Here is a 13,889-nt window from a genome sequence, read left to right on the forward strand (position 1 = left end):
AATAAGTACCCCAAGCCCCTAGGAGCTCCCAGAGCTCAATATTCAACTAAGGATCCCTTCATATAGGGAATAGTGCCAAGTTGCTTTCTGAAAGTCAAGACTAGATCAATGGGAGACTCACAACTCCAATCAACAACATATAGATGTATTGTTGATTTGAGGTAGCATCGAATGTGCTCTAGCCATGAAAGTTGGTGGAGAGGCTAAAGCACATGATATCGCCAAGACCCAAAAATGGTTTGGGAAGATTCTAACCGGTTTGGGAGATATTAAAATAATTTATATTCTTAATGGAGCTCCTAACTCTAAACTTAGGAAAAATAAAATATTAATGGGTATTAATATAAAACTGGGTTAGAAGGTCCCAAAAGTCATGGATCAAGCCAAATATAATCTTAGCTGTTGATTAGAGATTTAATCTCGGCTGTTGATAGACCAACGAGAAAAGTATAAGAGGAGGCTTGAGGGTCAGTTGGAGAATACACTAGAGTGATCAGTTATTCATTTTGCTAGAGCGGGGTTGCTAAGCAAAAGTGAATCAGTGATCAACAGCGAGGGTCACTGAGTACGAGGCAGAGAGGTAGATATGATATTGAGAGATCAATGCAGAAGCAGAGACAGCCAAAGCAACAGCCAGTCCAGGCTACGCAGAGCCCAGCAGAGGCAGCGTAGAGCCTAGAGGGACTACGTCATCCACGCAAAGGGCAGAGGGAGTGACGCAGAAGCCTCCAGAGGTTGCTCAGTGCCTCAGAGGGTTGACGCAAAGGGTCTTAGGGCTGACACAGGTTAGCAGAGGGTTGACGCAGTGGCCAGAAGGGCCAGCGCTGTGCTTCGATTGTGCTGGAGAGGGTTTCATGGGACAGGTTTTCTGAATACTTGTTTTCGGATATAGAGGTATTGCTGCCATATATTTTTCTTTGTCGGGTGAGTCGGTTTAGGCACCTAGTTGTACTCTGATAAATTGCATAATAATATAACCCTTTGAATAGCTGCACCAGTTTTCCCGCATTGGGTTTTTCCGGGGACATTGGTCCAAAAATAACGGTGTCACTTGTGTGCTTGTTTTCTTTCAGTTGATGATCTGTAGATGTTGATACTGTACTTGTGTTTATTTTCAATATTTACATGGTAAATAACTTGTTAAGTAATTAAACAAGTAGGAAGAAATAAACCAGATAGCACTGGAAGAATTTCTAATGGGTTAAAATTAGAAATTCCAACATGGTATCGGAGCTTGGTTGCAAATCACAGGAAAACTGAAAGCATCAGCCAAACAAAGCATTTGCAGCATATTCAACTGTCCTGAGTGACAGAGCTGATCCTTCGAGAAGGCGACAGAGGAAGCATTGACGTAGAGGTACTGCGTCATCATTCTGGGCCAGAGAAAGGCAGCGTGGAGGCTAAGGGAGGCAGTATTAGGCTCATGCAGAGCTACACAGAGGCTAGGACTCTAGGAGGGTTGATGCAGTTGGCTGGGGGAGGTGATTTTTCGGTGCTGGGATTCCGTAGAGCCAAGTGGCTCAATCCTTTAGTTGCTGGTGGGTATAGGAGGCAGTGGGAAATTTGCGGAGCGAAGCTGGTGGGGTGCTATGGTCAAAACAATACCTAACAGGGCAAGACCAAGGTGGAGGGAGTTGCTGTTGAGGCGGATTTATAGCCAAGGAATTTGGATCAATGGTGTAGTTGCACAAACGATCAGAGTGGGGCAACTTGACGTTGGCAATGGGATTTCCAGAAGGGAAATTGAGACTTAGAGGGAGTTGAACTGAGAAATTCTAGACGGGAAGTTGAGAAACTCAGGAAGATTTGAACAAAGGACTTCCAAGAGAGAAGTAGAGAGACTTAGAGGAGTCGAAAGAAGAGCAGCAAGATGGCCGTGAATGGGCTGAGAGATTAGGATAGGCTAGACGGAGCGTCTAACTTTGTGGTCTGTAAGGCCAAAATCTTGTCCGTTCTAGATAGACATCGCCTCAAGGGCTTCATCACGAGAGTGATAGTTATCTCAGTTGACCCAGTAGCTAATGAATGGTACAAGGAGGCAATGGCGAATGCTAAGTGCATCATCTTTCATGGGGTCAAGGATCATGTGGTAGCACATATTGCCGAGAAGGAAACGACAAAGGAGATGTGGGATGCCTTCAAGACATTGTACCAGCATACTTCTGTGCAGAGGAAAATGCTCCTGGAGAATCAACTAAGGGCATACCAGATGTAGAAGGGAGAGCAGATAGATGCCTTCCTCGGTCGCTTGAAGGAGATCCGTGACCAGCTAACTTCCATAGGTGCCATGCTGGATGAGGAATTGATGGTGAGGACTACACTGAACTCAGTTTCCGAGGATTGGGAGGTATTTGTCTAGAGCATACTGGGTAGGACGAGTCTTCCAGGTTGGGAAGAACTGTGGGCGACTTTTCATAAAGAAGTGATCAGACGGCTGAGCAAGGCGGGGAGTAGCGACAAAGGGGTCAGAATCAAGGAGGAGGAAGAAGAGGATGCGGCTCTAGCATCTGCGAGAAAGAAGGAGAAGAGGAAGAAGAATGACCTCTCCAAGGTCAAGTGCTTCCATTGTGGGGAATTGGGTCATTTTGCGAACCAATGTCCTAGGAAGAAGAGCAAGGGAGAGGCTTCGGACTCGAAGGCAACGCTTGCAAAGGCTGGGAAAGACGTCAAGGAGGACGATTGTGCCATGAGTGCTCATGTGCCACTTGAGAAGAAGTGGGGAGACATCGAGTTGTAGTCAGACGGACTACAGGCAATGAGAGGCAGGATCCTCGAGGTACCCAACCTCGTGGATTATACCTTGCTACGGGAGCCCTAAAGAGGAGTAGCAGGACTGGCGGATGTTGGTAGAGACAGATGCAGATGGAGCGGTAGAGAGTGCTATAGTGCAGGAGTCCCTGGACAACATGAGGCTAGCAGGTTGCAACAGTGCGAGAGGCACAAAAGTGTTGCACTAATATAGGATGGCACATAGAGGTGTGCAACGGTGCGAGGTGCAGGGAGTTGTTGCAACAACACAAAGGTCAGTAGAGGGAGCACTTGCTAGCGGCAGAGAGAGCTTTAGAATCAGGAGTGTTTCTAGCCGGACAGGGATGTCAAAAGTTGGGTGGATTAGTTACTTAGTTCTCAGTAACTGAGTTGCAGTGCAGTAGCAGTATGTAGTAGCACGATGCAACATGATGAGAGGGGGATGCAGTGCTAGGAGGTTGGACCAGCAGCAACACAGATGCAGAGGGAGATGTTGTACGAATGCAGCAGTGGCAGGGCCATGGGCAGCAATATAGGATGTAGCAGTGCCGAGGATGTTGGGCGGGGAGGCCTAGCATCAACATAGGGACTGATGCTGGATAATCAGGGTGCTGCTCAGTGTGGACTATTACTAAAGCACAATCCTCGCTAAGAGGGAGTGTTGATTTGAGGTAGCATCGGATGTGCTCTAGCCATGAAAGTTGGTGGAGAGGCTAAAGCACGTGATATCTCCAAGACCCAGAAATGTTTTGGGAAGATTCTAACCGGTTTGGGAGATATTAAAATAATTAATATTTTTAATGGAGTTCCTAAGTCTACACTTAGGAAAAATAAAATATTAATGGGTATTAATATAAAACTGGCTTAGAAGGTTCCAAAAGTCATGGATCAAGCCAAATATAATCTTAGCCATTGATTAGAGATTTAATCTCGGCTGTTGATGGACCAACGAGAAAAGTATAAGAGGGGGCTTGAGGGTCAGTTGGAGAATACACCAGAGTGATCGGTCATTCATTTTGCTAGAGCAGGGTTGCTAAGCAAAAGTGAATTAGTGATCAGCAGCGAGGGGCAGTGAGTATGAGGCAGAGAGGCAGAGACGATACTGAGAGACTAGCGCAGAAGCAGAGACAGCCAGAGCAGCAGCCAGTCCAGGCTATGTAGAGCCCAACATAGGTAGCGCAGAGCCCAGAGAGACTGCGTCATCCACGCAGAGGCCAAAGGGAGTGACGTAGAAGCCTCTAGAGGTTGCGCAGTGCCTCAGAGGGCTGACGCAAAGGGTCTTGGGGTTGACGCAGGTCAGCAGAGGGCTGACGCAGTGGCCATAAAGGCCAACGCTGTGGTTCGATTGTGCCAGAGAGGGTTTCATGGGACAGGTTTTATGAATACCTGTCTCCAGATATAGAGATATTGCTGCTGTATATTTTTCTCTGTCGGGTGAGCCGGTTTAGGCATCCAGTTGTACTCTGATAAATTGCATAATAATATAACCCTCTGAATCGCTGCACTAGTTTTCCCGCATTGGGTTTTTCCGGGGACATTGGTCCAAAAGTAATGGTGTCACTTGTGTGCTTGTTTTCTTTCAGTTGATGATCTGTAGATGTTGATACTGTACTTGTGTTTATTTTCAATATTTACATGGTAAATAACTTGTTAAGTAACTAAACAAGTAGGAAGAAATAAACTAGATAGTACAGGAAGAATTTCTAACGGATTAAAACTTAGAAATTCCAACATGTATATATAGCAAGCATATTGATTTACAGCTGAGATCTTGGTAGCACTTAGCAATCCCCTGTGTTTTGCATATTTTGATGAAGAAAATATTTGACTGATCTTACTCGCTCTTACCCAGGGAGACCATGGCCTAAACTAGTCTTTCTAGGGTGCACAGTGTCCATCCGACAACCTGCTCATCATGAGATCTGTCCACTCAAACATGCCTTGTAACAGGAATGTCTTTTGCTGTACGATATGATGGATTCTTGGAATCTTCTTCTGCAATATACAATGATGGTGTGCACAAAGGGCTCATTGAAGAGCTTCTTGAATAGAGTGGCTTCATAGTAAGCCATGCTTGCTGTTTTATACATTCTGCTTCAATGGTGCTTCCAGAGTAACAGACTTCAGTCTTCGATTTGTTCAAGAAATGAAGGTGGTCCCCAAGAGATATAATACTTAGATGAGCTTTCCATTTATCAGACCAGTAGTGTACCTTAGATCATACTTGATCTTAATGAGCAACTATCCAATAAATATATTAGGCTTATCCTTAAATAGTCTTAAAGTCTTTGTATCAAGGCTTACACCAGTGATGACTATGACTGGTTCAACAACTTCTCTATTTTATCAGACCTTTAAGCTTAAGAACAAATCTAGGTCTTTCATCAACTCCCTCTTATATGGAAAATGAGAGGATCTTTATCTGATGGACAAATATCATCACTAGCTGAACCCAAACATCATAGCTCCCTCTGAAGCCTTGCTTTGGGTAATCATCATGAGCTGCTCGGATTAGAGATGAGACTTTCCATGAGGTAATTGCGACATCAAACTTTTAAGAATCTTCAGGTCAAAGAAGAGAATACTGAAGTCCTTCTTCATTCAGATAGAAAAAATCCTCCTATATCTCAGGACAGTTGTATTATTTTCATTGCTAGATGAAAGCTACCAATGTATCAAATTACCGGATCTATGAAGATCTTTGCTTAATGCAACCAAGATGTCAAGGATCTGTAGTGCACATTCATCAACGCACCCCTGCTGACAAGGGTAGTTACAAATAACTGCACCAAAGTGCTATGCACTTCTTCTCCTAGCTGTTCATCAAGATTGAAAGCTTCAAGTGTTCTATAATTTATTTTACTATAGGATCCCTGTAGCTTCTTCTTAGACTGTCATGATGTCATGCATAATGCAGGATTGAAAGGAGACCATAGATGTGGCTGAGCTAAATATGTGGAGATGCCATACATGTAGAAGAGCTGAGATAACCAAGCTTTTATACTGTGCATACTTTTATTTCAGATCTTTCAAACTTCTAGGACCGTTCCCTTTTAGGACTTCTACCTACTGACGTGTCTTCAGCAGAACCTCTGCTTTGAAAGTTCAAGGAGACTGTTTCTTCAAATCTAAAGGAGAATTGAAAAAATGAAAAACTTCCACTACTTGATGCCAGAAGCTATCCTTCTTGATAATGTAATCTATATATAGTGGGATCTCAGTGTAGTGACTAGTCACTGTAAATAAAAGAAATCTCAATAGGTATGAGCTGATGTAGATTGTGCAAGTCAAGGATCTCATTCAGAGGCATATATTCTTATCTTTGAATAGATGCATTAATCCTTTTATGCTATTATCCAAAACGATGATGAGCCTTTACTGATGATCCATCGTCCTATGATTTCTTTTCTAGCCTCTTTTTGTATGGAGAAGATTTTGAAGAGAAACTCGGAAAGTCGACAGAGAGGTACACATGTCGACATACTGTCCATGGCCATGACTTTTCCACAACTAGATTGTGAACAAGTCTTATCATCAGAACTTCCAAAAAAAACTTGTCAAAATGCCATGACTACTTTATACTGCAATACACATACCAATACTTCTTTTAATGCTGACTGTAAGTATGAATGTAAGATAATGTTAATAATGGTCTGCCTGTAAATATGATGCCATACCAATAGAAATATTTATTGTAGAGGGATAAGAGGCCATACTGCAGAAACTATGTCAATACATATATAGAACCATATTGACTTCCTATAACTGGAGTAACAATGCATACAATACAGATCAACTTACACGACTGAGATGATATCCATACCATAATATTCTGAACCCATACCCTGATTGCCATGACTAATATATATATGGTTCAGTCATACTTTCATGTGCTGAAAATTTGAGATTGCAAAAATGCGATGAGAGCAGAACCATACAAGATGCTGAACAGTGATAAAATCACATCTGAAATGTAAACTGTAGGACTGTTCCAATTGTGTCAAGACATATTCAAAGAGATTGAGTCAACTGTATTATGTCATGTGCAATAGGGACCGTGTTATATGAGATTGAGTGATACCATTTTCAGAGGAACTGAGTCAACTGAGTGATGCCACATAAAACATTGTTACTGTTTTAAGACAGAGATTTCCCTGGCATGTAAGTATAGTGAGAACTCTTTGAAGATGGGAACTATTCAAGGATCTCAGAGAAACATCTACTACGCTATCCCTTGGAAGTACACGGCTTCATTCCTGCTGCAAATTTGATGATTCGATTTTTCAAAACAATTATTTTAACCCTCCAAGCTGGGCACCACAGTGGCTCGACCCTATCACAGAAGATTTCTATCTTCAAAGCGAAGTATCCTTCCAAGAACAGAGGCACAAAAGAGTCAGACTTGACCAGGGGTAAAGAGAATTAGCACTGGACTGCTGATACGAACAGTGATCATAGTGATTATGCCCAAAATTTGATGGAGGAAATTTGGATTCATGGAACCTTCTGAAATATATTCTGGCCTAGGATTGATTACTCTGAAGTAATGCCCAAGACTGTGTTTTCTTAGATAAGAAACTCGGCTTCATATGTAATGAACCAAAAGGGATAAGATGGATGCAAAACCATACCTGTTATCCGAAATGTTCCAGAGATCCTAGATGAAAACGAGGATCTCAGAGATAGATATCTCCTGCACTTATTCTTTTGGGATCAGTGCTCTAAAATGAGTATTGTAATACTTCAAACAAAGATTTGTAGTGGCTTGGCCTTACCTCCAGGGATCACAGAAGATTTAAGAATATCCTTCTATATGCTTACGATGATGATACAATCTCAAGCTTGACTGAATAGGACTGCTAAATAATCCTCCGAAAATATATTACAAAGCACTGGAACATACCTTGTTGACTTCCAACTTTTGCCTATGATGATTGAGTTGCTTTTGGATTGGTGCCCATGTTCACTGATTAGGGCTTGTAGAAGGCCTTAAGAAAATACCCCAGATTTGTCATTCTTGAACTCGGACTTGCCCTACCACAGAGGGCTGAAGGTATCAATGAAATTCTTCAGATGCTTCTTAGTGATTGCAATCTCTTTAAGCTTGGGCTTGTCCTCACCTGAGCTCTGAAACCATGTTAGTTTGATTAACATGTTCTTTGCTTAGGTTAGTTACTTCATTCAACCATTTGCTTGTTAATCCATTAGCAATCACATTAAACATTTTATGATAGTAACTAACGAAAGAACATAAATGATAAATGCTGAAGACGGGGAAAAACCTTAAGATGGGGAAAACCCTTGATCCAATCTTCTTATTATTAATCATCAAATGTTCAGCAGAGAGAGAGGGAGATAAAGTACAAAGATTCAAAGTTAATACTGACTTGTCAATCTGAAGATCTAATCATAGGAACCCTTAAAGAAATGAATGATCTACTCGAAACTATAATCCTGGCATGAACTGGAGACAAACAGCTGAAGAGGGTAACTCTGGTTAGGGCTGGTTAAGGATCACTGTCATCCATCCAAAACACCTCCTCATAACTGCGGCTGAGCTTAATATGCAAGGAGATTCCATTAGGGCTGGTCTCTGCTCATATAAGGCATCTTGACCTCCTTTATTTAGGCTATATATACAGCAACCCTTTCTGAGATAATAGGTCAGTGATGTGGCCTCATAAGGAGAGGGTTTCTCCTTTATCTTAACCACAGACAAGCCCATAAACTAACTCGGCCTGCCATTCTGCTCCTGAACATGAACCTGCAAGGATAAGATAGCCCATACAAAATTGTCCAGACCTGCGGCTGTCCATCTGAGAGAGTCTCAGCCCTAGTGCAAAAGTTAACCCAGAAACTGACCATCCTTCGACCTCCTTGAAGACCTCGGTTGCCTCAGACATAGATCCAATCTTTTTGATGTGTCTAAAATGAGGGAGAGGGCTCCTCTATATATAGAATTCGATGGAGTTGAAGAGACTTGACTTTTAAGCTTATTGAGCCAACATATAGGTGAGGCTGACCTTGTTAATTTACATGAGAGAAACATAAATTTAAAATCACACTTCTCCTTAACCAAATTTGATGATCTTTAGGTCGATTTTGGTCCTCCCGAAAAGAGGAATTTAATGCCATAATTATCTTCCCCAAAGGAGCTGTCCAAAGTCAAATTTGGCCCTAGTTGCCAATTTTAACAGGTACACTATGAAATTCGATCAAGATATTGCAAATATGAAAATTGTGCATGTGGATAGACTAGGAATTTTGTTTGTGTTGTCCACAATTGACAACATGAATATTCACATTGCTAGATAGATATGTGAGAACACATGATGGCTAATTTGGCTAATATCACTGCGACATATGTATGCAACTCTCTGTATGCTACCCATAGTTTATATTCTTTAAAAATAGATAAGCAATGTATATTTCCTTCAAGATAAACACCTTAGAATAAACTATCTTAGTTCTTGCTAATTATGATCAAGGAGTATCCATCAAGTGACATATGTACACATTTTGATTATGAACGTCATAAATATGACTTGCATGGTTGCATGATTACAATTGTGAATGGAATCGGCATGCATTCATTCATTTTTATGAAAGAATACTTGAATAATAAATTGGAAGATATGTTGTGTACTTTGCCTTTAGTATTGTATACTATATATCTTCCACATTGTTTTTATGGTTACTGAGCTCCTATGTCATTTGAGGAGCATTTTGTAGTCTAAAATTAATAAGTGAAGTGATGGTTGTTCGTAGAATTTGTGATTTTGTTTTTCGCTTTTTCATCATGATAATGGAAGATGATCTAATAATCATCTTAATGTACAACATTAAAGCTTTGGCCTCTCTTTGGGGAATTCTAAAAACATGTGACAAATAAAAAAATTGGAAGGTCTTTGTTCATGTTGATGCCTTAATCCTTTTTCTTGTTGGTGTGAATCCAGATAGTAATTTGCATTGCCTCTGATGATCATCGCATGAAAAATCCACAACAAATTTACAAGGTGATTGTGAAAGCCGACACTTGACTTTATGCAAGCTTTTGCTTCAAGTTTTCTTTCAATTATATTGAGTTAAAGTAGGCTTATAATTATCCAATTTATGTATTATACAGGACATATTTTCAGAGGCATTAGGAGTTTTGGATTCTGTTGGAAATGATCCAAGCCTCACTTTATTGGCGATTCTTACAGTGGGAAAGCTTTCCCCTTTAATCATGAAGTTTTCAGGCAAAGAGACTCTCATTCAAACGTTTTACAGACTTGTCCCCTTTGGATGCAATTCACACAGGTTTGAATCTAACATAATTGACTCTAAAGGAGTTTGGAACCTATTCGAAAGCACTATATAGAATCCAAAAATACTGAAACTTTGGAAGTGTACTAAAATGTATTTGCTGCAAGTTGGTCATTTCATCATATTTTGTCTTGTAGTTTATGAAAAAAATATTTTCCTTTCATGACACATGGTTGATGAAATTTCATTATGGAAGTCATATTATGTGATAATGTATTTTATGAAGTGGGCTGTGTATTGAGTCCCCAGGAGTTTATATAGATGTCATTAGGAAATCTTAAATAGTAGACTCAATGATGATTTCTGATCAATTGTGTATTTTATTTTCTTTGTTACTATATCTTGGTTTGGGATATCATTAAGAGGAGAGGCATTATATTAACAATAAATTTATTATTTAATTACCTAATAATAATAAATTATATGCTTCTATTAATAAAAATCAAGGGTTTGACTTTGATCCTCAGGTCAAATTTAGCCGTTGCAATATAGCCGTTGGAGTCTCTGCACACTCTATTTAATCAAGCTAAGCCAGATCAGTTCTTCAACTTGTCCTGACGATGAACCACACTGGTTGGTTCGAAACGCGTCGACAAAAGATTGATTATGTGATTTTGCCGAAGATTATCCAGACAATGTTATGGATCACAGAAGTCTAAATTCCTTAGGAGAGGCATTATCGTTATGTATTATGTAACATTCCTTCATCATTGTTGATCATGAAAATACTTGCATTCTGTGAATGTGAATGGTGTCGTGACTTTTTCTTTCATCTCACTTATTTATTTGAAGTCATGTGCACACATTAGTTCTTGATTAACTTTGTGAACATTAATAAACTGATCTTATCTGATGTTATCTTTGTCTAATTGTCATCTCAAAGTTATAGCCTTAGGGGGGTTGAAGTCAATGTTAGATATCATTACCAAGTTCGGAATTAGACACGGAAATACTGAATGGATAACCGTAGGAGATTGGTAGGGCATGATCCTATTGTGCTTGTTAATAACAACCAAGTTGGGAGTTGGGACAAAGTGTGGATGCCATTCTCCCTTACGGGCCATGAAGTTTTTGTTAGGTGTTACTTTGTGTATTTGGCACATAACATTTGGTACTAGAGCGAATCATCCTTGGCATGCTCTTTAATGAGTCATTTTACCATTTTCATTACATCTTTTGGAGTTCTGTGGGACTTCTGGGTTGGAAATAGGACAGAGCACACCATCTCTGGTTCAAATTTGAGAATGTAGGTTTCTACAACTTCTGAGTTGCAGGATGCACAAGTCAAGGTTTCTGTGTAGTCGTGAAACTAGTCTCAAACATGTGTTTCTGATGAAACATTCATATTTGAATATAGCAGGGTCCAAATTGAGTGTCATCTTTGCCATCCAAAAGAAGACAAATTAGAAAATTTTAGTTGTCTTTCATGCCAATTTTAGACTTAGACTTGCAAATTGGATGCGTGGCATGGTGTACAAGGTTTCAATTTGAAAAGGTTCGAAATGTACAACTTTTGGTGAAGTCATCTTAATTTTTTCTTTGAACAACAAAATTTAGTGAGACCCATTGTATTATCAAGAATACATACAGGTTGTTATAGATCAAAGTTTGTCTCAAATCTGTAGCCATTTGGGTGATACATTAGTTATGATGTTGGCTTGTAGGACAATCTGCAAGTAAAGCCTTAAAAAGATATGCTAACTCAATATTAGCAAAACATTTGATTGGAATGTTTGGTTTAGTTGATTCAAATGCTGTTAGGAAGATGACATATAGTAGAATATACTGGGAAAAAGATAATGACTATTTGGGAGCAATAGTTTGAAGATAGTGAGGATGGAACCTTAGGGTTTTGGTTATACCCCAAGTCACTAGATCCCCCCAAATGTCACGAATCTATTGTCGAACACGATTCTCAAGGGAAATGTGTCTGATTCGAACCTGGAGCGTGTCACAAAATCAGGATTCGTGCCATATAGGAGTCCGATTCGCACCCACGAAGAATCGTGATTTTCAGACAAGTGTTCACCAAAAAGCGATCCATGGGCTTGATAAAAGCTGGAATTTTGCTGCTTTTTCTTATTTGCATTCGTGGTTGGGAAGCTGTGGGATTGTGGGAGCGACCAACAAAGGAGATATGTGTGTTTTGGAGGTGAATCAAGCTATAGGTATGTGGATTTCCCTTCCATTTTTTTTCTAGTTTTGCTAAAACAATCTTCCTCTCCATTTTGTTTACATTTTTTATTTATTTTTTCAACAGTCATGGCTCAATCATAGGACCAAAAAACCTCGGACCAATACCTCGGACCAAAACCTTGATTTTCCATCCCATATGCACTTTTCTTTCTCTGAAAGTGCGTGCATACGTATATGCTACTTTTGTTCTGTTAACCCGCGTGTGTACGCTACTTGGAAAAAGTGAACCAGAGTATACTTCTTAAACCATTCTCTTTTTTCAACCTCTGGAGTCTGATCTGTAATCCTTTGCTGTTAACCTGTTGCACTGTGAACTGTCACCTATGTGAGTTTCCATAAAGGACAACACTTGTATCATAATGTTAGCAATCTCCCCCTTTGGACTTGATGGCAACCACAACTCCAAGATACTCTCCCCCTTTGACATCAAGGGCAAAGGGCAGACCAAGATATTCTTCCCCTTTATTGTCACCTATGTGAGTTTCCATAAAGGACAACACCTGTATCATAATGTTAGCAATCTCCCCCTTTGGACTTGATGGCAACTACAACTCCAAGATACTCTCCCCCTTTGACATCAAGAGCAAAGGGCGGACCAAGATATTCTCCCCCTTTGAGATACACTATGCTGTCCATGCTCCCCCTGAGTACATGCAGAGTCTGCAAAGATATGTTTCAAAAGAATAACATGACTCTATAACTCAACTAAGTGAGTATGACCTCCCTAAGACCAATGAATCATACATACATCAATCATCCAACCAAGTGGGGATACACCAAATTTGACTCATCCACCCAACCAAGTGGGATATACCAAGTGTTTATACATGACCGAAAGAGCAATTATTACATCATCCTTCCCATGCATAGTGGGGTTACAAATTAGGTCTTTACATGACCTTTACATCAAATTATATACATGACATTTATAACAAGGACCAACGATCTAAACAAGACCATGATAGTCATCAACAATTATCATACACCATATATGATCTGTACCATAAGCATCTGTCAGCAACATCAAGATCAACAACCTATATATGTCCATCATCAAAAGAGTCATCTGAATCAAAGCAACTATGTGAATCAAGCAGTATAAGTATCATCATGTATAATGCCAACAATGCATTATTAGTAGCATATGCTCCCCCTGAACTTGTGCCATCTGTTCACTGTCAGATCTGATCAAGGTATCATCATCAACCAATTATTCATCAAATTATTAACAACTTATGAGGGCCAAAAGCACTTCTGCATATCATCAACGGACTATAATCATCATCAATCAGAACATAACAAATAATTGATAATTGACTCAACCATATCAGACCCCTTTTCCTGAGTCTGTCCCATTGCTTTTTCCTCAAAACACCATATACGCAGCTGTGCATCTTCTAACTCGCGTATATATGCTACTTGTCTTCATAATAATTGCGTATGAGAATTGGTATACTGAATTTTTACACTTTTAGCTCCCCCTAGGTCTGTTATGTCTGTATACTGAGCTACGCCACATCTTTCTGACAACAATTCCTCCTCCTTCAATACCTTGGATTGTGATGATGTTTGCTCCTTCTGGTATGGTGGCCAAAATTTGCTCCTGCATTCCTTTGCTATATATCCAAACTTGTTAC

The 13,889-nt window shown here is 40.1% G+C and overlaps 1 protein-coding gene across 1 annotated transcript in view; it reads left to right on the forward strand.

Annotated features, from left to right (window-relative positions):
• The window catches only part of LOC149217621 (uncharacterized), a 221,477-nt gene that overhangs the window by 82,315 nt on the left and 125,273 nt on the right, over positions 1-13,889 (forward strand). Inside the window, exons 7-8 of the mRNA XM_089393011.1 lie at positions 9,705-9,764; positions 9,875-10,050. Of these exons, the coding sequence (XP_089249137.1) occupies positions 9,705-9,764; positions 9,875-10,050 (236 nt within the window). The remainder of the gene's footprint in view (positions 1-9,704; positions 9,765-9,874; positions 10,051-13,889) is intronic.

Source organism: Pinus tabuliformis, chromosome 1_1 (genome assembly GCF_031772625.1).
Source record: "Pinus tabuliformis cultivar Carrire ecotype Pingquan chromosome 1_1, CPIR1, whole genome shotgun sequence".
Lineage (NCBI taxonomy): Eukaryota > Viridiplantae > Streptophyta > Pinopsida > Pinales > Pinaceae > Pinus > Pinus tabuliformis.